At 44.9% G+C, this 19951-nt stretch overlaps 4 protein-coding genes across 5 annotated transcripts in view; 2 read left to right on the top strand and 2 right to left on the bottom strand.

Moving 5' to 3' along the window:
- Positions 1–866: 866 nt before the first annotated feature.
- On the bottom strand, positions 867–2338 carry LOC108045451 (thioredoxin domain-containing protein 17). Its single transcript, XM_017124780.2, has 2 exons — positions 1850–2338; positions 867–1162 (listed from the first exon to the last, which is right to left on the bottom strand). Exons 1-2 carry the CDS (start codon positions 1989–1991, stop codon positions 900–902), a joined length of 405 nt encoding a protein of 134 aa, XP_016980269.1. The 5' UTR covers positions 1992–2338; the 3' UTR covers positions 867–899.
- A 3483-nt stretch (positions 2339–5821) lies between these two features.
- Positions 5822–7311, top strand: LOC108045461 (follicle cell protein 3C-1). The gene is made up of 3 exons (XM_017124791.1): positions 5822–5832; positions 6107–6687; positions 7087–7311. Exons 1-3 carry the CDS (start codon positions 5829–5831, stop codon positions 7270–7272), a joined length of 771 nt encoding a protein of 256 aa, XP_016980280.1. The 5' UTR covers positions 5822–5828; the 3' UTR covers positions 7273–7311.
- A 207-nt stretch (positions 7312–7518) lies between these two features.
- Positions 7519–8261, top strand: LOC108045454 (UPF0729 protein CG18508). Of its 2 annotated transcripts, none has more exons than XM_017124785.2 (2): positions 7519–7624; positions 7715–8261. In XM_017124785.2, the coding sequence occupies exon 2, from the start codon at positions 7719–7721 to the stop codon at positions 8034–8036; it is 318 nt and encodes a 105-aa protein (XP_016980274.1). In that variant the 5' UTR covers positions 7519–7624; positions 7715–7718; the 3' UTR covers positions 8037–8261. The 2 variants fall into 2 exon arrangements, with proteins under 2 accessions (XP_016980274.1, XP_016980273.1); XM_017124784.2 differs by having other exon boundaries at positions 7681–8261.
- A 258-nt stretch (positions 8262–8519) lies between these two features.
- The window catches only part of LOC108045463 (neurogenic locus Notch protein), a 43231-nt gene continuing 31799 nt past the window's right edge, over positions 8520–19951 (bottom strand). The window contains 6 exon segments of the mRNA XM_017124794.2: positions 8520–10095; positions 10696–11133; positions 11742–12063; positions 12710–12952; positions 12955–13052; positions 13055–18925. Of these exon segments, the coding sequence (XP_016980283.2) occupies positions 9749–10095; positions 10696–11133; positions 11742–12063; positions 12710–12952; positions 12955–13052; positions 13055–18925 (7319 nt within the window). The 3' untranslated portion in view covers positions 8520–9748.

The following is a 19951-nucleotide window of genomic DNA, read 5'->3' as shown; positions in this document are numbered from 1 at the left end:
ACACCAAAACTGGGCTTAAAGGCATTGTCCGAACTCAGATTTAAAACACTTTTAACTCCTGGAGCTTTTTATTAAATGGGAATCATTACACCATAAATTAAAGAAATGAAAACAATAGGGCTTTGGTGAAGAATTTTAAAAAATTTTAATTGTTTTTTTTTAATGTTGTAATTTTTTAAAATAAACTGTATCATTGGGTACTCAAATTTTGTTTTACTGTTTTAAAATTTGTTTTCCTTACAATGCCATAAAAGTTAAAGAAGCAACAGGGCTTAAAAAATGCGGTTTATGTTCTGGTGAAAAAAACTTTTTTTTATTTTTGATTGATATATTTGGTACAACTAAAAAATGGTATTGCCTTCGTAATACAGATTTTTTTATTTGTTACTTTTAAACGTTAGGCTTTTACAATTGTACGGGCGTGTGTTTATGTATTTTATACATTTTGTACTTTATATATTTTTACCTATATTATAAGAACTGTTTCATGTTTTTTTTTAAATTTGTTTTTTTTTGTTAAGAACACTTGCAAAAAAAAGGTAAAATAGCGGCATTTGCGTGCGAGCGAGACGGCGCGTTGCCGCGCGTGTTTACCGTTAGACCGTGTGCCGCTTTTACCGTTATTGCCACGATTATTCAAATTCAGCCGCGTTTTGCCAAACGATTCGTCCTGGTCGACGACATGCGTGCAAATAAACGAGAAAATGTCGAGCAACGCGCTGCAAACCAGAATATTTCGACTCGTTTTTGGTCGCCCCCTCATTCCTCCATTTTCACTCATCCCCCCCCTCGCCAAAAACAAAATCCCCAATTCCACTCGAACTTTTCTCCGAGTGGAGAGCCATACATATAGAATTCTCTCTCTCTTTCGAGTTTAGACTCAAATCGCATATCGCATTTTATTGAGTGACAGCATTGCTCTTGCGCGAATCGGTCTCCTCGAAGAAAAGCTCCAGAAGACTCTTCTTCAGCAACTGATCCCCATCGAGTCTCTCCACGCCCTTCCAGTGGATCAGGGCTGGGATGCCGTCCACCGAGTAGGGGGGCTTGCGGAACGCATTGTCCTTGCCCATCCAGAACTCCCGGTTGCCCACGTCCACCACCAGGATCAGACAGTCCGCCGGTGCGTGCGAGCGAAAGGCACTCATTATCGTATCCTCGGCTGGAAAATAGTGGAGAAATTGGAATTACTAACGGGTCTTATCAGGAGTGGTTAGACATATTCAGGGGTATAAGCTTAAATTGGATAAAAAAATGTGTTGAAGTTTTTTTTTTGAGGGGTAACTCAGCTGGAACATAGAGGAGTACCGGGGATTACCCGTTAACCATATAGTGTAGATATATTTATTATATATCCTTATCATACCCTAGGAAACAGGATTTTTGTAAGGTTTTTAAGGGATTACATTTTCAATTTTATTTTATTTTTAAGAAACTATAAAGTATAATCGTTATTTAAAAAAAATTGGTTCGTAAGCAGATAAAACCCAGCAATTATTGAAAGACTTCAAACAAAAATTAGTACCATTAGTATCCTAGTGCCGAAATAATGCAAATGCAACGTCAGCTACGAATCACACAGGTCGTATACATAATATTGCTTTAATATAATACTTTGAACGGAATATCAAAATGTCATAAAAATTAAACATAAATTATTTCAAAAGAAGGGTCCAAAAGTGTAAGATATTTCGGCACAAGAAACTATAAAGTACAATCGTTATTAAAAAATAGGGTCCTAAGCAGATACAGTCCTGAAATTAACAAGGAAATTCATAAAAATGAGTACCACTTGTAAAACTAGTGCCGAAATACCGCAGATGACCACGGTGGGGCATTCGTCACCTACCCGCTACGCAGTCGGGGCACCAGCTGCGTCCCTGTTTGTCCTTCTCGCCGTAGAAATAGATGTAGATGTTGCGCTGGTTCTCGTAGAGCCTGAGGAGATTCTCCATCTCCTTGAAGCCGCGGGCCGGTACGTATTCGGGCATTATGATGGAATGTTTGGGGGTTTTCGACGTGCAAGTGACTTCCGGATGGTGCTTATGCGTGGCGGTTACAATTGATTCTGGGGCCCACTGCTTATCTGGATCTTATGGGTTCCTCAGTCGGTGCTTATCGGCCATCGGGGAGTTTATCAGGTAATTAAAGGCGTATAAAATCACCGGTCTTTTTGTTGTTTTCCTTTTCTCTTTGCGGCAATCTCCAGCAATGGCGGTATCCACCACACTCCCCGCAACAAACTCACCACTGCCGGCGGTGCGTGCTGTTAAGCGCACCGTGGTGAATACTGCGCTGTTAACCGTCTATCGAAATTCTAGTTTTTCGTCACCCAAACAAAACACATTGTGTAGTGTAAGCTGCAAATTTTGGTTTAAAACTCTTGGATTGTTGGGTTATTTCACAAAAAATTACTTATAATTTTATCCAGATTTTTATTTGAAATTATATGAATGAAGCTTTGGCTTATATCAAAGGTAAAATAAGTTTATAACCCTTATAATGGCTAAAAATGTTATTATTGTCAAAAAGAGAACAACTTTTTGTTGCTTATTTCGTACGACAATAAATAAGTTCTATTGGTCGTTAACTCGACTATCGTTTTGGTATTAAAAAAAAAAACAAAATACAGTATCGATATTCGCAGTTATTGGTGTTATGTTTAAGTTCTGCTAATTTCAGCGTATGTTATGGGAACACATTGTATACCCTTGTTTTAAATAAAATTAAATTAAGGCAGCTTACAACAAAGGGAAAGTGATTATGTAAACAAGATATTATGGATTTTCACTCTCTTTTATAAGCTACTCTAATATTAACCACCTGGAAAATACACCGATAAATAATAAAACAATAACCAAATTCCCTTTCACAGATAATAATTAAAACCTCTATACACCTTCATATTCATTCCAGTTACTTAATGACATGAAAGCTGTCCCCAAAAAATATGATCATTATTTCGGAATTCAGTGATTTATAATAACTGTGAGAATATTGCGATTTAATAAAAAATTAAACATTGTGGTTTGTGTTTTTAAAATATGTTCATATTTATTGAATTAAATTAATAGCTTGAATCTGTGATTATGGCCATTATTTAATGTTTCATTATATAATTGGCAAGTTAAATGGTATTTTTCGTTTGGTCCATTTAATTAAGGGGCATCCTTTATTTAAGATGTCTGGCTTTCCTGGGCCCTAAGCTCTCTCCATTCCTTCTGCCATGCCCTTATCTGCATCGTTTGATCATGCATTTTCCGCATATTATCCTCCAGTTGTTTCTCAACTATCTGACTCAAAACATTCATCTTGCTCTGGGTATCCGCGAATAAAGCACCCAAATCTCTCTGTACCTCCTGTAGATCTCCTCCCTTGGCTTGAATCTGCAGCGCTCTAGTTATGAATTCCCGTTGCAACTTAGCTCTTTCTTCTTCAACATTAACTTCTTCAGAATGCGCCAATGGTGCAAACATTGCCAGGACAATGGCAAAGTACAAAATGTAGGATGTTAACTTAAACATTGCGACGATAGACGACCACTCCAAGTTGGAATTTGAAAACGAACTGAATGTAATCCGACTGTTTAAGAACGAAGAGACCTAAAACATGGCTTGATAAGGGCACCTGATTGTCCAAAAACTATGTGGCCTTATATGTATTATAAGTTTGTATTTTGTATTTTGCTGATAAGGTAACCCGGATGTCCAAATGCGGACTTATATATTTAAAGCTATATGAATATTTTATATAAAACAAGAAAAGAAACAAACTTTGGCAAGCCGAAGTTTATATACCCTTGCAGTTATTACATATTGCCATATTGTAAGGTTTTTGTGGATTCATATAGAGATTTTCCCGGATGAGGTCGAGTCTGGAAAAAAACAATACAGTAGCAAATTCCCCATCACAGATAATAATTAAATCGTCTATACACCTGCATATTCATTCCAGTTACTCACTGAAATGATGGTATCTGTACCCAAAAAATATGAGAGTATTGCGATTTAATAAAAAATTAAACATTGTGGTTTGTGTTTTTAAGATATGTTCATATTTATTGAATGAAATTAATAGCTTGGCCATTATTTAATGTTTCATTATATAATTGGCAAGTTAAATGGTATTTTTCGTTTGGTCCATTTAATTAAGGGCCATCCTTTATGTAAGATGTCCTCGGTCCTATTCCATTTGAAATTCGCCAAAGTATATCCTCCTGTTCTTTCTTATATTTCAGCAACAAAGCATTCAACTTGTTTTTGTGCTCCGCCATTAAAGCATCCAAATCTCTCTGTACCTCCTGCAGATTTCCCCCCTTGGCTTGTATCAACCGGATATTTGTTATCAATTCCGCTTCCAACGCAGCTGCTTCACGATCTTGTTCGTCAGAATGTGCCAATGGTGCAAGAATTGCCAGGACAATGGCAAAGTACAAAATGTAGGATGCTAACTTAAACATTGCGACGATAGACGACCACTCCAAGTTAGAATTTGAAAACGAACTGAATGTAATCCGACCGTTTAAGAGCGAAGAGACCTAAAACAAGGCTTGATAGGGGCACCTGATTGTCCAAAAACTATGTGGCCTTATATATATATTATAAGTTTGTATTTTGTTGATAAGGGAACCCGGATGTCCAAATGCCGACTCATATATTTAAAGCTAGATGAGTATATTATGTAAAACAAGAAAGGAAGCCGAAGTTTATATACCCTTGCAGTTATTACAAATCGACTACATTCCGAGTTCTATGCCTATATTACTAAAAACAATGAAAAACAATGATATGGCTGACAAATCTAAAAGCGTAATTCTGATATAGTAAATAATTACTATAACTCAAATAAATATTTTGATAAATAGAAAGACAGCAAAATAACATTTTTTTTCACTTTTATTTTTTATTAATTAATTTTCCAATATGAGCTATTGACATAGATATCCGATTTAAATTATTACAAAATCCCAAAGAAGAAAAACACAAAATAAAAATCAAAAACCAATGGGGTAATGCCAATCGCGGTGGAAATCCCTACCGGTTTCCTTTATTGGTTTAATACTGTGGAAATTCAAGAAAATTATTGATACAAAAAGCTGTTCAATGATATTTTAAAAAAGGCATGACAAAATATGATCATTATTCCGGAATTCAAAAAATTATAATAACAGTGAGAGTATTTAATAAAAGATTTAATAAAAAAGTTTAAAATTTGAAAACGACTGAAAGTAGAAACCAAATACATGGCTTGACAAGGGCACCTGATTGTCCAAAAACTATGTGCCTTATATATTAGGAACTATATTTATTCATTGCCAAAATCCAAGTACACACATCGTTGTTTATATTTTGCTGATAAGGGAAATGCGAACTTATATATTTAAACCTCATATATTAAAACCTAGTTTTCCATATATAGAAACAGATATATGAGCAGTTAAATATTTATGTACAAAATACTTTCATAGAAATTACATGAAAAAAATATGTATATATATATGTATATATATATGTTTATATTAATTATTAATAATAAGGAAAATGCTTACACCGGTTTGGCAGATGTGGTTTTTAAAATCAGCCAATGATTAAATTTCGGAAGTAATCCCCTTTCTTTTTTGTAAATAAATGAATTGCAATTGCTGGGTTAAAATTCTGCTTTATCGGAATTACCTTGACACAGTTTGTCGGTTCTCACAACTTGAACTTTATTGGGGGTCGCTTTAAACAGAGAAAATAAGATCTTGAAAACTGCAAGCCAAGTGAAAATTGGCTTATAAAATGGATGGTGCATAATGCAGAAGTATTCAGTGAGTCGGAAATATCAAAATGGGTAAGATCTGGGTCTTTGAATTTGTATAACAAAAGCTTAACTGATAAGAGTCGGCCTTTTCTAACAAATACAGTATATAAACAATTGCTTTTATTTGTAACACAAATTGGAAAATTACATTTGGAAAAACTAATAATTATATTTTGGGTTAATTAATTTATCGCCTTCAAAGGATTCTTAACAATTTGGAAAGTATTTGCTTAGCAATTGAAAAGAATGTCGTTTTGTCATAGAACTTGTGGTGCATTTTTCAATAGCCTGAATTTGCTTGCAGCTGCCTTTAGGAAATCCCTGCTGCTCTTCACGCTTTTGCTGGCCATCCACTTGGAGGCCTCGAAGATAGTGTACAAGAAGCCGCTCTATGGGAGCAGTGGTGCCAGCGCCAAGGGGAAGCGTCCTCGGAGCAAGGACATCAAGGTGGAGGCCACCACCCTGAGCAGCACCACCGAAGTGGATTGGCCCGCCGCCGTGGAGTTTGTGATCGTGACCACGCAGAACAGCCAGTTGGAAACTGGAGTTGGTTCGGAGGGGCCCATCAATGTGGCCAGCACCACGGAATCGAGCCTCGGGAATGGCACCTCGCCGCGATCGGTGGAAAGTCCTGCCACTTTGGGCGAACCTGCCACCACCACATCGAGCACTTTGGCCAACACAATTCCATCGCCGCCGACGCCAGGATCAGCGGCATTATCCCAGCAGGACAATCTGCCGGTTCCCTGCACCTGTGGCGTCTTCCTCTCCTCCCAAATCCCCAATGGCCTGCCCACAAAGCCCCTGATCCATCAGGAGTTGGATCGAATGTTCCCCTGTGATGCCATCGGGCGCAAGCAGTGTCAGACCAAGTGTCTGGAGGCGGTGAGTACTGTACAGTGAACACAGTGAAAAAAGATTTGAAACATTATTTTTATGAAAAGTAATTGTTAAATTTCTAATCATTGAGTTTTAAAAAGACATATATTTTTAAGAAAATTACATTTAACATAATTAAATATTAAGGTACATTCTTTAATTTACAGCGTATATTTTTCATTGCACTTAATAGATATTTGGAAACTTTTAGTATTAAAAAATTTAAAATGTTAAAGCGATTTTAGGAACAAAAAGTTTGGATACCAATTTTTCCGATTGCAGTTAATAGGAGTTTAAAAAACTTTTTCTATTGAAAAATTAACCTTTTCTTTCATGGATACAACAGTTTCAATTTAATTTTACACGGTACAGTAAACACTACATAAACTTAACTTTTAATTCTAGATCGTTCAACATTTGCCGAATTCCGCAAATATTGTTTGCTCCGCTTTGGGTCACGATTGCCACAAGGAACGGGCCTATTTGTTCATCAAAAACTGCCACAACCAATGGGTTAATACCAATCTACAAGCGGGCAGGGAATACTGTTGTCGCGGTGGAAATCCCTACCGGTGTCCTTTAATTGGTTAATACTGTGGAAATTCAATAAAAGATTGATACAAAAAGCAATTCAATGATATTTTAAAAGGGGCAAGAGGAAACTAATTGGGTCACAAGTGTTTTAAAGGGTTAAGAACAAAATAACACTTAAATTATTAACTCAACATAACATTTATGTTAAATGGTTTGAGTCTGCGAAAGATACGGCTGTCAGGTTCCGGTCTTCGCTATCTGGTATCTTCTGTTGATAACAGTTTATTCGTGGTGTATTTACGGTATACACCTCAGCTATAACCTGGTCACACTGTGCCCCAGAAATTAATTAGGAATATAAAAATATAAGGAAAACAAAGCCCCCCTCGGACGATAATTCCCCCAGCAAGTAAGTCACATACAAAAACTGAGAGGGTTGTATATAATACCGTCACAAATTACCAGGGTTTTCCTCTCCCCCCCCATAAAAAACACGAAGAACGATGGTGTGCGTACCGTGCTTTATCATTCCACTGCTACTATATATTTGGCACAAATTCGTTCAACCGATTTTGCTGCGATACTGGAATCCCTGGGAAAAGAAGGATGCCGAGGGCAATGTGATCAAGAAGGGTCCCGAGTTCCCCTTCGAGTGCAAGGGCGGCGTGTGCCCCTTCGTTCCGGGGGCCAAGAAATCCCCCAACGACACTGATTCCAATTCCAAGGACTCCGAAAATCCACACACAAGCAATTCAACGTGTACAGCAACAACAACGGCCACACCGGAAGCGGAAATGGCGGAAACTAAAAAGGAAATCTAGTCGAAATTTTCCAAAAATTATATCCTAATCAGTAGATTTGTTTTTTTTTTTTTTGCTTGTCTATAAGAACGAAAAAACGCACACAACACAACAAAAATTCAACGTCATCAGCAGGCGATGTGCGGTGGGCGGCGGTCGGATAGGGGGCGTGGCCTCAAGGGAGCAAAAAGTTCCCTAAACGACAAATAAAAATTTTAATTAAATGTACACCTTGACCACACGAAATCGCTTGTTTTTATTTATGTGGGGGTTTAAGGTTAATTTGCATAGAAATTGTGAACTGTATTAGAAATGAACCTTATTATTTTTATTTTGAGAAGTCAAATCAATTGAAACCGAAGAAATCGCGTTTTGTTTTAATATTTAGAAACTAATTTTTAATTTTTTAGAACTGTTCCAAAGTTTACCACGTCTCATTGACTCACAATGGTTTTTTCCGCCCCCCGAAAATCTATAAAATAATCAAATCAAAACAAGTAGATATTTAAAATAATTATTTAATATTTATTATTTATGTCAAAATGGTTGCATTTATGTTTTGCTGTCTTGCTGTTTAAGTTAGGAAAACAAATAATTTTACAATTTACAAATTAAAAACTTACACAAAATATAGACGATAGAAAGCATTACAGTTCGAATTAAAAATAGTTGCAAATCGAACAAAAAAATCGTATTTGTGGTCTTCTAGTGTCTTTCTCTGTTGTATATTTTTTGAAAATATCTATTAATCAACTTAGATCATAATGGGGGCCTTATATATATAGAAAACTTGGCTGGTTACTGTCTTTTTTCTTGTTTTTTTGTTCGTTTTTTATTAGCATTATACGTTCTCGTTGGTGATTTTTGTATAACTTTTGCAATTCCTTTTGTTTTATGAACTTAAATCAAACAGTTATGAGAATCTTTTTACAGTTTAGCTTAGTCAATATGTAATAATACATAATAGTCATAATAATAATAATAAAAAAAAAACTTGGTGTAAAAAAAAAGGTTTGATGCGGCATACGTCTAACAATTTTGTTTATATAAGCACTTCAGTTTCGAAACCTACAAAACTACGAAATATATATATATATTTATATAGCTTGTGGGCCATAATTAAATGTAGAATTCGATAAAAACTTAGCCTAGACTTAGGGCCTAGTGATATAATGGTCGCTTAAAACTACAAATGTCCCACCAACGTTTAATCGATCATCAATCAGAATTTGCGCTAAGTTTAGTTTCTCCTCTCTCTCTGGTTATTATTTTATGTTTTCGTTTACTGGAAGCTACGATGACGTTACGACAATAAGATAAGATGCGCCACAAAACGAGCTCTTAACTGGTATATCTATGAGTAGATATCTTTATATATATATATATATATTGTTATATATATATGCGATTGGCGCACTGTACAACAAGCATTAAAATAATTTAAGTTACTACAATTTATGACGCTTCTTCCGCTAGAATTGCGTATTTCGATCTTAAATCTAACACTTATTGACACACACAAAAAAAAAAGAAGGGGGCGCGTGAGAAAATACATAATCATAGGGATTATAGAATTACATTATATATAGCATTTTAGATAGAACGTAGCCGCGGACTCTTTAAGAGTCCCTCTGCTGTTATCCCTGGCAATCGCTTTCGATTCCATTTTCGATCCAACTATCCATCCACACATCCCTATTCCCGTCCAGATAGATCATCGCATCGGCTTATGGTCAAATGTAGATGGCCTCGGATCCCTTGTTGGCCTGATGGCCGCCGGAAATGTAGAGATTGTTGGCCGCCGGCGACTGGACGCCCTCGCTCCAATCGGAGTTGGAGCGCGGCGAGGAGGAGGACCAGTGGCCAGGCGACTCCGGCGAGGGCGTCGGGTAGCTGTCCAGCGTCTGGACCAAGTGCTGCGGCGTGTGGCCGCCGGAATGCTGGCTCGGGGGCGTTAGGTACTGGTAGAAGGCCTGCTGGTTGTGCTGCGACGACGGCGACAGCATGTTGGTCGACGGCGACGAGCCGGACATCGAACTTTGTATCGAGGGCGGATTCATTTGACCCGAGTGAAATGAGTCTGAAAGTGGGGGACAGAAAACTATTAGTCATTTACATTGATCAGTGGGCAATACAGCCCCATAAACCTATGCTTTCAACCTCAAATCTAGTAATCAAATTGATTTCCCTTCCAGTTAGCCACAATTAAAAGCTTTCCCTGTTCAAATTAATAATCTAATAACTAACGAATACGTTTTCCTAGTCTAAATGTATAATATAAAAGGTCAATCATCTAAAATGAGTAAGCAAAATTGTTTAACCCATTTCGCTATGCTTTAAAGCCAATGTATTATGTAAAATCTAGAAAATCATTGCCTCAAAAGCTACTGAATGTATAGATCTAATAAGGATAATACATCTTCTGCTTTTTAAAACATTTTAAACTGCCCAAAATGAATAGTTTAATGATGTTATTGTTAGTTAATGTAAAGAGAAAAGATATATAATATATATATAATATATAATATATATAATCTAGCCATTATAGAATTAAACCTAGCAAATCAGTGGCCATTGAAACACTACTGACCCAGAATTAATAAGGATATATGGTTGTTTTTGGCATGGTCGTTAAAATCTGATATTTTGATCACTATTTCGTTATTTTTGAGTGACCTACCCGGAGATCCACAAAATCCATTCAGGTCCAAGCCCGCTGAACCGAACTCCAGTCCTCCGAGTTGCTGCTGCTGATGCTGTTGCTGTTGCTGCTGCTGCTGTTGCTGCTGCTGATGCTGCTGCTGTTGCTGCTGTTGCTGCTGCTGCTGCTGCTGGGGGGATAACGTCTGCATTATTGCACTGCTCTTCGAGGATTGCGGCGGGGCGAGCATAATGCCCATGTCGCTGCCCGTTGGCGAGATGATTCCCAAGCTCACTGGCGAGTTCTGTGGCCCCAGACCGCCGCCTCCTCCGACCACGCCCCCTCCGCTGGCACCGCCCAGCAGACTGTTGAGATTACTGCCACCGAACTGCTTCTGCTGTGTGGCATGCCTCATCGCCTGGATGTGGGTGGGCGAGGTGGGCAGACTGGGTCGCGACTTGGCCGGCGATGGAGAACCTGGAACGGGGAATTAGATCGATTATTATATGCATATTGCAACAGTTGATTAGGCAACTTCTAAGTTATAATATAATATAATTGCGTGGCCCTAAAAGAAAGTAATATCTACTATTTAAATCTCATTCTTCGAATAGCCATTAAATGCAATTAGCACATAGTATTATAAACAAATTTAAGCTTTTAAAAAGTATTCTTTCTCTAAAATCTAAAATCATTTATTAATTTACATTAATAAAATGAAATTGAAATGCAATTGAAATATCTTTAAGAAAGTAGTTCTAATAAAATTTGTAGTATTTAATTGTGCTAATGAAATGTAATTTAGTAAGCATGATAATCAAATAAATTAAGTGCTAATAAGAAACCTCAATAAGAATTAGATAACACTATAAATTATTTAAAAAAAAAAATGTATATCTAATTAAATTAAAAGGAAATCACATTTCATAAAATCACATTCTTGGTATTAAGTAATTAAATAAATAAATATTGAAAGGCAATACAAATGAACTAGTTTAAATGCACAATTTATAAATGTTCCCAATACCCATCCAATTATTTGCTATATATATTTTATATATATATTATTCTGATCTGGAACATACCCAAATAGGCGTGGGGCGAAAGCGCCAGGCTGCTTTGCACCGAGTGCGGCGGCGACTGATTCGAGTACGGCGGACTGAGTCCCTGCTCGTGGCTATTTCCGTTTCCGGTTCCGTTCCCGGTCCCGGTCAGACCGCCCATCCCGCAAAGTCCGGCGGGCAGAACGCCGGAGATGACTCCGTTCCGCTGGCCATTCCCGTTCATCCCGAGTCCTTGGCCATTGAGCAGCTCCTGCTGAAATGGCGAGCCCATCGAGTAGCCGTAGGTGTCCAGCTTGATCATGTCCAGACCGTTGGCCTGCAGCGATTGCAGTGATTGCGCATTCTGGAACGTCATTGGAGAAATTATTAGCATCGTTCAGGCAATTAACAATTATTGTACTAAGATTTAAATTAATGGTTAAACGAAAAACTCAATTATAGCAAAACTAATCAACAGGATTTAGTTATAATCGCATCAATATCCAAGGCACTAGTGTGAATATTAGGGCAGGAGTTGCTTAAGAATTCGCGGTTTGTATGAAAACATAAATGTTTCCACTATGAAAATAATGGCAGGATATTTTAGGAAAATATAGGTAAAAATAAAAATTCGCGGTTGGAATAAGAAACATTTTTTTCGATAAATATAATAGAGATTTAAAAAAAAACTATTTTTTCGGTCAAAATCCAGGCAGGATTATAATCAAATCAATCTCCAAAGAAGCTTTCTGAAACACAATATTTCCACTTAAACAAATTTAAAGGCTATACAACCTCTAAAGTAACCATATGGCATTTTAAATGCTCTGGGTAAAAGCTTAAGAATTCGCGGTGGGGATGAGAAAACCTAATATTTAAGCCCACTTTTCTCCGATAAATAAAATAGGAACTTAAAAAAAAAAGCAAACACTCTTTTGTCCTTCGATATTGCATTGCAAGCGATGCTCAAGAATTCGCGTTTGCCCTTCGACCCTCGACCTTCGACTCACCTTGATGCAATCCTCATAGCTCGGCGGCTGTTTGGCGCCCGTGTTCGGGTTGCCGTTCGCCAGCGGCGCGGCCATCGCGTTCGAGTACATGGAACTGGTGTCGTACGGACTGGGCAGGTTGCCGCCCATGCCCACGCCCACCGGGGATCCCTCCAGTTCGTGGGACATGGCCGCCACGGCTGCTGCAGCTGCTGCCGCCGCCGCCGCCGCCTGTGCCGCCGCCGAGTTCGGAGGCGGAACTCCCCCTGGACTCCCTGGACACCGCCCGGCACTCCCGCCAGCTGGCCGGGATTGAGGCCATTCAAGTGGGCGGCCTTTTTTGAGGCCGCACTTGTCTTTTTGAACTCGCCTTACGCCGCAGACTGCCCGTGGCGTCCAGTCCGTTGTCCGCACTGCTGCCCTCGATGAGCTTGGCCTTCTTGGCCGCCTTCTGCTTGGCCGACTGGCTGCTCTGCTTCCCGACGCCGTTTCCGCCGCCATTGCCCCCGTTCCCGGCGGATATCACCGTCGGCTGGGTGATCAGCTGCGGCTGCTGCTGCTGCTGCTGTCCCGGCGGCGGTGATCCGATCATCGCCTGCGGCGGCATGCTGAGCATCTGCGGGGAGCGCGGCACGTGCTCGTTCAGCAGACGGACGATGTCGTCGTGCAGTCGCTCGTTGGCCACGTCGAGTGGCAGGCGGTCCATGTGGTCGGTGATCTCGCGATTGGCGAAGTTGTCCAGCAGCGCCTTGCACGTCTCGTAGGCGCCCTCGCGAGCGGCGAGGAACAGCGGCGTTTCGTCCTTGTCGTCCTGGGCATCTCGGTTGGCATGGTGCATCAGCAGTATGTTCACCGCCTCCGTGTTATTGACGGCCGCCGCCCAATGGAGCGCCGTCTTGCCGGAGTTGTCCGCCGCATTGATGTCCGCATCGGCCGTGATCAGATCCTCCACCATGCCCTCGATGGCCAGACGGGCGGCCAGGATGAGGGGCGTGGTGCCGTCGTGCATGCGGGCATTCAGATTGGTGGCCCTATTCCGCAACAGTATCTGGAACACGCCCATGGCATCCGCTGCCACGGCCGCATGCAGTGGCGTCCTTCCGGTGTTGTCCTGGCAATTGGCATCCGCTCCGGCGTCCAGCAGCCGCTTGGCCGCATCCGCGCGGGCATGACGGGCGGCCAGATGCAGCGACGTCTCGCCCGACTTGTCCATGGTGGCATTAAGATCGGCGCCCTGGGCGATCAGGTCGGTTATCACCTGGCCGGTGCTGTCTTCGCTGCTCTCGATATCCTCGCCGGTGTCCAGTCCTCCGCCACGCTTGGCGGCTATCATCAGCGGTGTGAGGCCGCCGGGGCCGCGGGCGTCCACGTCGTGCTTGCCGCCATCCTGATGCGCCGGCGGCGTCATGATGGCCCGCACCTCGGCCACATCCATGTGCGCCTGCGACCAGACCCGCTGATCGGCCTCCTCGTACTCACTGACCATCGTGTGATCGCTGGCATAGCCACCATTGTTGCCCAGTCCCACCACGGAGCCCACGGGATCGGACATGTCCCTCTGCCGCTTGGGCATCGGCATGTCCGACTCGTCGTCCGACCAATGGACACCCGACTGGCCAACGCCCTGTGCCTGCAGCGAGATGCCGCCCTGCTTGTTCAGATTGCGCATCTCCTGGCCATGCGGATCGCGGCGACGACGCGACATCACCGCCGCCGGGGCACGGAATCCCTCCGGGAACCAGGTGACGCCATGTGCCCGCTTCCGCTGCGTGCTGAGCACCATGCCGAAGAAGGCCAGCACGATGATGACCAGGATGATGCCGGTGATCACGTACTTGACGTTCGCCGGCGGTTCGCCGTTGTCCTCGTCGCCGGGATTGGTGATCCCGCGCACACTGTGGATCTGGAAGTCATTGCGCAGCTGGTGTTTGGCCGCCGTGGCCGCAAGGAATTCGGCTGCCTCGGCGGCATGGGTGAAGCATTCGGTGCACTTGCGATTGTCGATCTCCAGGTAGATCTGTATGCCCGTCTGGAAGACCTGCTGTGTGTAGAGGATCTTGTTCTTGCGCGCAAAGTCCGTGTCCTCGATCTCCGGCACCCGCTGGCTGTCCTTCCAGTTGATGATGATGTCGTGGCCGAGGGCGTCCTTCTTCAGCCGCACCGTCGTCCGCAGCATGTGGCTCATGTTGCGCAGGAACGAGGCCTGCACCTCGCGGAACGCCTCCACGTTCATCAGCATCACCACGGACATGGCACCTTCGGCCAGCACCGGCGATTGGGTCTTGTTCTCGCAGTCGAGGCCGTCCCAGCTGCACTCCGCATTGTTGCACCCGTAGTCGCAGAAGCCGTCGCCATAGTGCTTCTGGCAGTAGGCGTCGTAGAGGCAGTTCTTCAGCTTCCGCTCGCAGTCGTGGCCATCGAAGTGGCAGGCCGCATTGTTGCACTCCTCGTTGCACTTGCCGTTCTTGAACTTGTTCCAGCACTCGTTCGCCGAGCAGTTGGCCCACGGATTGATGCCCAGCGAGCAGTCGTTGCCGTCGAAGTTGCAGGCATAGGTGTTGCACTCGGCATCGCAGTCGCCGTTGCCCTGCTTCTCGTTGCATCCCCGCTTCTCGCACATCGCCCGCTGCTGTTCCATATCGGCGGCATACCGCTCCTTGCCCGTCGACCCACCCGCCGCACTCGAACCACCGGATCCGCCATCGTTCCAGCCGGGATAGCCCGCGTCGTAGACGTCGCACCGCTTGCCGCCCCATTTGCTCGGGCAGAGGCACTCGAAGTCGCCCAGCAGATTGTCGCAGGCGGCGCCCTGGGCACACGGATTGGGGCTGCACTCGTCGAGGGTGTCGATCTCGCAGTGCTCGCCGATGGTGCCGCGTGGGCACTCGCACCGATAGCCGAAGCCCTCGTCGGCCACCACACAGTTGCCGACGCGGCAGGGATTGGAGTCGCAGTCCTGGCCGCTCAGCTCGCAGTTCTTGCCGTAGAAGCCGTTGTTGCAGATGCAGTGGTGGCCACTCTGCCGCACATTGCAGTTGCCGCCATTCTGGCAGGGACTCTGGGCGCAGAAGTCCACCTTGTGCTCGCAGTGGCGACCCATGTGGCCGGGTCGGCAGTTGCAGTGGTAGTTGTTCACCAGTTGGACGCAGTCCAGAGTTCCAGCATTGGAGCACGGATTGCTTAGGCACTCGTTGATGTCGCCCTCGCAGCGGGCGCCCACGAATCCCGGCTGGCAGACGCACTCGAAGCCGCCGACGCGATCGATGCAGCTCCCGTTGTTGTGGCATGCCCCCGGCTTGCAGTCGTCCTTGTTGATCTCACAGATGATGCCCACGGTGCCGGGCGGACAGCTGCAGCTGAAGTTCATCACGCGGTCGTGGCAGGTGCCGCCATTCTGACAGGGATTGGGGGCACAGTCGTCGATGTTCAGCTCGCAGTTCTGCCCCTGGAATCCCTGGCGGCAGCTGCACTCGTATGCCCCAACCAGGTCGCGGCAGGTGCCTCCATTCTGGCACGGCTGCGACTGGCACTCGTCGATCTCCTTCTGGCAGTAGCTGCCCGCATATCCCTGGGCGCAGTAGCACACATGGCTATTCCCGTAGTCCTTGCACGTGCCATTGTTGCACAGCTGCCGGAGACTGAGACCCTTCCGCTCCGCCGCATCCTGGCAGGATATCGTCTGGACGTCGCACAGCTTGCCCGTCCATCCCGCGGAGCACTTGCAGCTGAACTGGTGCTTCAGCTGGCTGCAGGTGGCCCCATTCTCGCAGGGCGACTGGCCGCACCAGTCCACGTACTCGGAGCACTGCTTCCCGGTGAATCCGCTGGGGCAGTGGCAGGTGTACTCGTCCCGCTGCTCGTGGCAGGTGGCCCCGTTCCGGCAGGGATTCGAGTCGCACTTGTTCAGCTTGTACTGGCAGTTGGCCCCCGAGAATCCCGCCAAGCAGCTGCAGTTGTACCCATTGATCCCGTCCACACAACTGCCGCCGTTCAGGCAGGAGCTCTCCGTGCAGTCCTCGTCGTTCGTCTGGCAATTGATACCGCTGAATCCGAGTGGACACGTGCAGGTGTAGCTGTTCACATACTGGCTGCAGGTGGCCCCATTCTGGCAGGGCTGACTCAGGCACTCGTTCACGTCCGTCTCGCAGTGCTTGCCATCGAATCCGTCCACGCACAGGCAGCTGTAGTCGCCGATCCCGTCCAGGCAGGTGCCCCCATTCTGGCACGGAAACACGGCGCAGTCGTCCGTGTTCACCGCACAGTCCCGTCCCTCGTAACCCTTGGTGCACAGGCATCGGTACGATCCCGGGACATTCAGGCAGCTGGCTCCGTTGCGGCAGGGCGAGCTGAGGGCACACTCGTCGATGTCCTCGTCGCAGTAGCGACCCGTGTAGCCCAGCTTGCAGGTGCAGGAGAAGTCCAGGAAGTTCGAGCTGGGCGTGCACTTGGCCTCGTTCCGGCAGCGATTGCTCGCACAGGGATCCATCTTGCTCTCGCAGTCGCGTCCGGTGAAGGGCACCTTGCAGACGCACTTGTACCCGTTGACCTTGTCGATGCAGGTGCCCCCATTGCCGCACGGACTGGCCACACAGTCGTCGATGTTCGTCTCACACTTCTGCCCCGTATAGCCCGGCATGCATTGGCAGCTGAAGGCGTTCAGTCGGTCGTAGCAGGTGCCGCCATGCTGGCAGGGATTGCTGCTGCACTCGTCCACGTCCAGTTCGCACCGCTTGCCAGTGTATCCCGGTGGGCAGTGGCAGATGAACTCGTTGATGCCGTCCTCGCAGCGACCACCATTCACGCACGGATTGGAGGCACACTCATCGACGTCGCTGAGGCAATGGGCATCGTAGAATCCACGCGGACACTCGCACTTGTAGCCATTCACCTGGTCGATGCACACACCATTGTTGGCACACGGACTGCTCACGCACTCGTCCACATTCTTCTCACAATGCTGACCCGTGAATCCGGGGACACACTGGCATTTGTAGGAATTGATGCCGTCCACGCAGGTGGCCCCATTATTGCACGGATTGCTGTGGCACTCGTTCACGTTCACCTCGCAGTTCTTGCCACTGGTGCCCGCCTGGCACTGGCAGTAGTAGCTGCCCACACGATCCTGGCAGTGGCCATCGAACTGGCACGGATTCGACTCGCACTCGTTGATCTGCTTCTGGCAGATGTAGCCCTCGTAGCCGGGATCACAAAGGCACTTGAAGCTGTTCACGTCGTCGATGCACTTGCCCCGATGGCAGGGATTCGAGTCGCAGTCATTGATGTTGATCTCACAGCTGGTGCCCGTGTAGCCCGGCGGACACTCGCAACTGTAGCCGGCGATGGAGTCGTGGCAGATGCCCCTGTTGCGGCACGGCTGCGACTGGCAGTCGTCGATGTTGATCTGGCATCGGGTGCCGGCGAATCCCAAGGCGCAGCTGCACTTGAACCCATTGATCTTGTCGTGGCAGGTGCCGTCGTTCAGGCACGGATTCGACTGGCACTCATCGATGTCGATCTCGCACTGGGTGCCCGTGAATCCTGGCATACAGACGCACCGGAAAGTGCCCGGATCATCCAAGCAACTGCCCTCGTTCTGGCAGGGATGCGATTCGCACTCGTTGATGTTCGTCTCGCAGCGCGGACCGGTGAATCCCTGCGAGCAATTGCAGCGGTAGCTGCCCGGCGTGTTCACACAGATGCCGTTGTGCTCGCATGGCGATCCCTGGTCACACTCGTCGATGTCCTCGGAGCAGTCGACGCCCTTGTAGCCGGCGGCACAGGAGCAGGCGTAGGAGCCGTTGATCGGACTGGTGTCGCAGATGGCGTCCGCGTGGCAGGGATTCGAGGTGCAGGCGTCGTCCAAATGGCACAGCAGCCCCGTCTTCCCCTTGGTGCACTGGCAGTAGAAGCTGCCGACGCCGTCGATGCAGGTGGCACCGTAGAAGCAGGCCGCCTGCTTGCAGTCATCCGTGTTGTTGCTGCAGTCCAATCCCGCCCAGCCGTTCACGCAGATGCAGCTGTAGGAGCCGTGGGTGTTCGTGCACGTGGCTCCGTTCTGGCACACCGGGTGCTCCCGCTGGGCGCACTCGTCCACGTCGTCCTGGCAATACGGCCCCGTGAAATTCGGCGGACACCGGCAGCTGAACTCCGAGATCCCGTCGATGCAGGTGCCCCCGTTCTGGCACAAGTGCCCCAGGCAGTCGTCGATGTTCTGGTCGCAGTTCTTGCCCTCGAAACCTGGAAGAAGATGGGTCACATATTAGGTCATAAGTTCACATTTGGGATACTTTGGCATCCTCAGAAGTAATCTCTATATTAGATCTAAGACGTAAATATTACATTAGACCTTAGATGTAAACACTACGTTAGATCTAAGAAGTAGTACTTCCTATTATAATTAGAAAAAATTTTAATTTTGTTCCTAAAAGCAGTATCTATATAATTAAAACCCTACGTTAGATCTAAGAAGTAGTACTTCCTATTATAATTAGAAAAAATTTTAATTTTGTTCCTAAAAGCAGTATCTATATAATTAAAACCCTATATCGGTTAAAACCCATCAAAGGTCAATAGAAAATATTCAATCCTCCATTTCTCCATGTACTTTATAGTTATGCTATAGAAATAAAAGATAGATCAGACATAAGTTCTGAGTATAAGGTAAAAACCAAGTATCCAAGAAGTTACCACTATATTAGAAAAAATTGATCGATAAAAACCCATAAAAAGTCAAGAAAATATAAAGCTTTAGCATTAGTTGTGAGTAATGATAGAGAATTTTTTTCCAAATAATGAAATATATTTTATGATGTGAACAAGAATTTATGGTAATGTATATAACATTAATAAATTAAAAAAAAATTAAAAAAAAATTTTTTTTAATATTTTTTTAGGATTTAATAATAAGTGATTTTGAAACTTTATTTTTATTGCATTCAAATTTTGTTTCGGAACATGGACCTCAATGTGCATCTGTCCTATTTTCTCCCCTCTCCCTCGCACCCACTGAATCCAATGAAGTGCATAAAAACAGATTTATGGCAACAAAACATCATAAAAAATGCTTCAATAATAAACGTTTACAACAACAAAAAAGTGGTTGAGAGACCAGCATTAATAGAAACAGCAATAACAACAAGGGGAATTTAGCGAAGGAGACAAGCAAAAAGAAAACGACGCTTAAGATTGTTGTTTTGCAGCTGGGCTGCACATGTTTTTAAGAGCGAGAAAGAGAGAGCAAAAGAGAGATACAAAGAAAGAGAA

Source organism: Drosophila rhopaloa, unplaced genomic scaffold (assembly GCF_018152115.1).
Source record: "Drosophila rhopaloa isolate 14029-0021.01 unplaced genomic scaffold, ASM1815211v1 contig_3, whole genome shotgun sequence".
NCBI classification, from domain to species: Eukaryota; Metazoa; Arthropoda; class Insecta; order Diptera; family Drosophilidae; genus Drosophila; species Drosophila rhopaloa.
The sequence above is the reverse complement of the archived record's forward strand: the minus strand, read 5'-3'. Positions and strand labels throughout refer to the sequence as shown.

What these genes read in the sequence shown, in the direction of transcription:
- LOC108045451 (XM_017124780.2), bottom strand. Translation starts at nt 1,991, where the DNA reads ATGCCCGAATACGTACCGGCCCGCGGCTTCAAGGAGATGGAGAATCTC. An exon ending in GTGCCCCGACTGCGTAGCGG is followed by an intron (nt 1,163 to 1,849) that starts GTAGGTGACGAA and finishes ACTATTTTCCAG; the next exon opens with CCGAGGATACGATAATGAGT.
- LOC108045461 (XM_017124791.1), top strand. An exon ending in AGACCAAGTGTCTGGAGGCG is followed by an intron (nt 6,688 to 7,086) that starts GTGAGTACTGTA and finishes TTTTAATTCTAG; the next exon opens with ATCGTTCAACATTTGCCGAA.
- LOC108045454 (XM_017124785.2), top strand. Translation starts at nt 7,719, where the DNA reads ATGGTGTGCGTACCGTGCTTTATCATTCCACTGCTACTATATATTTGG.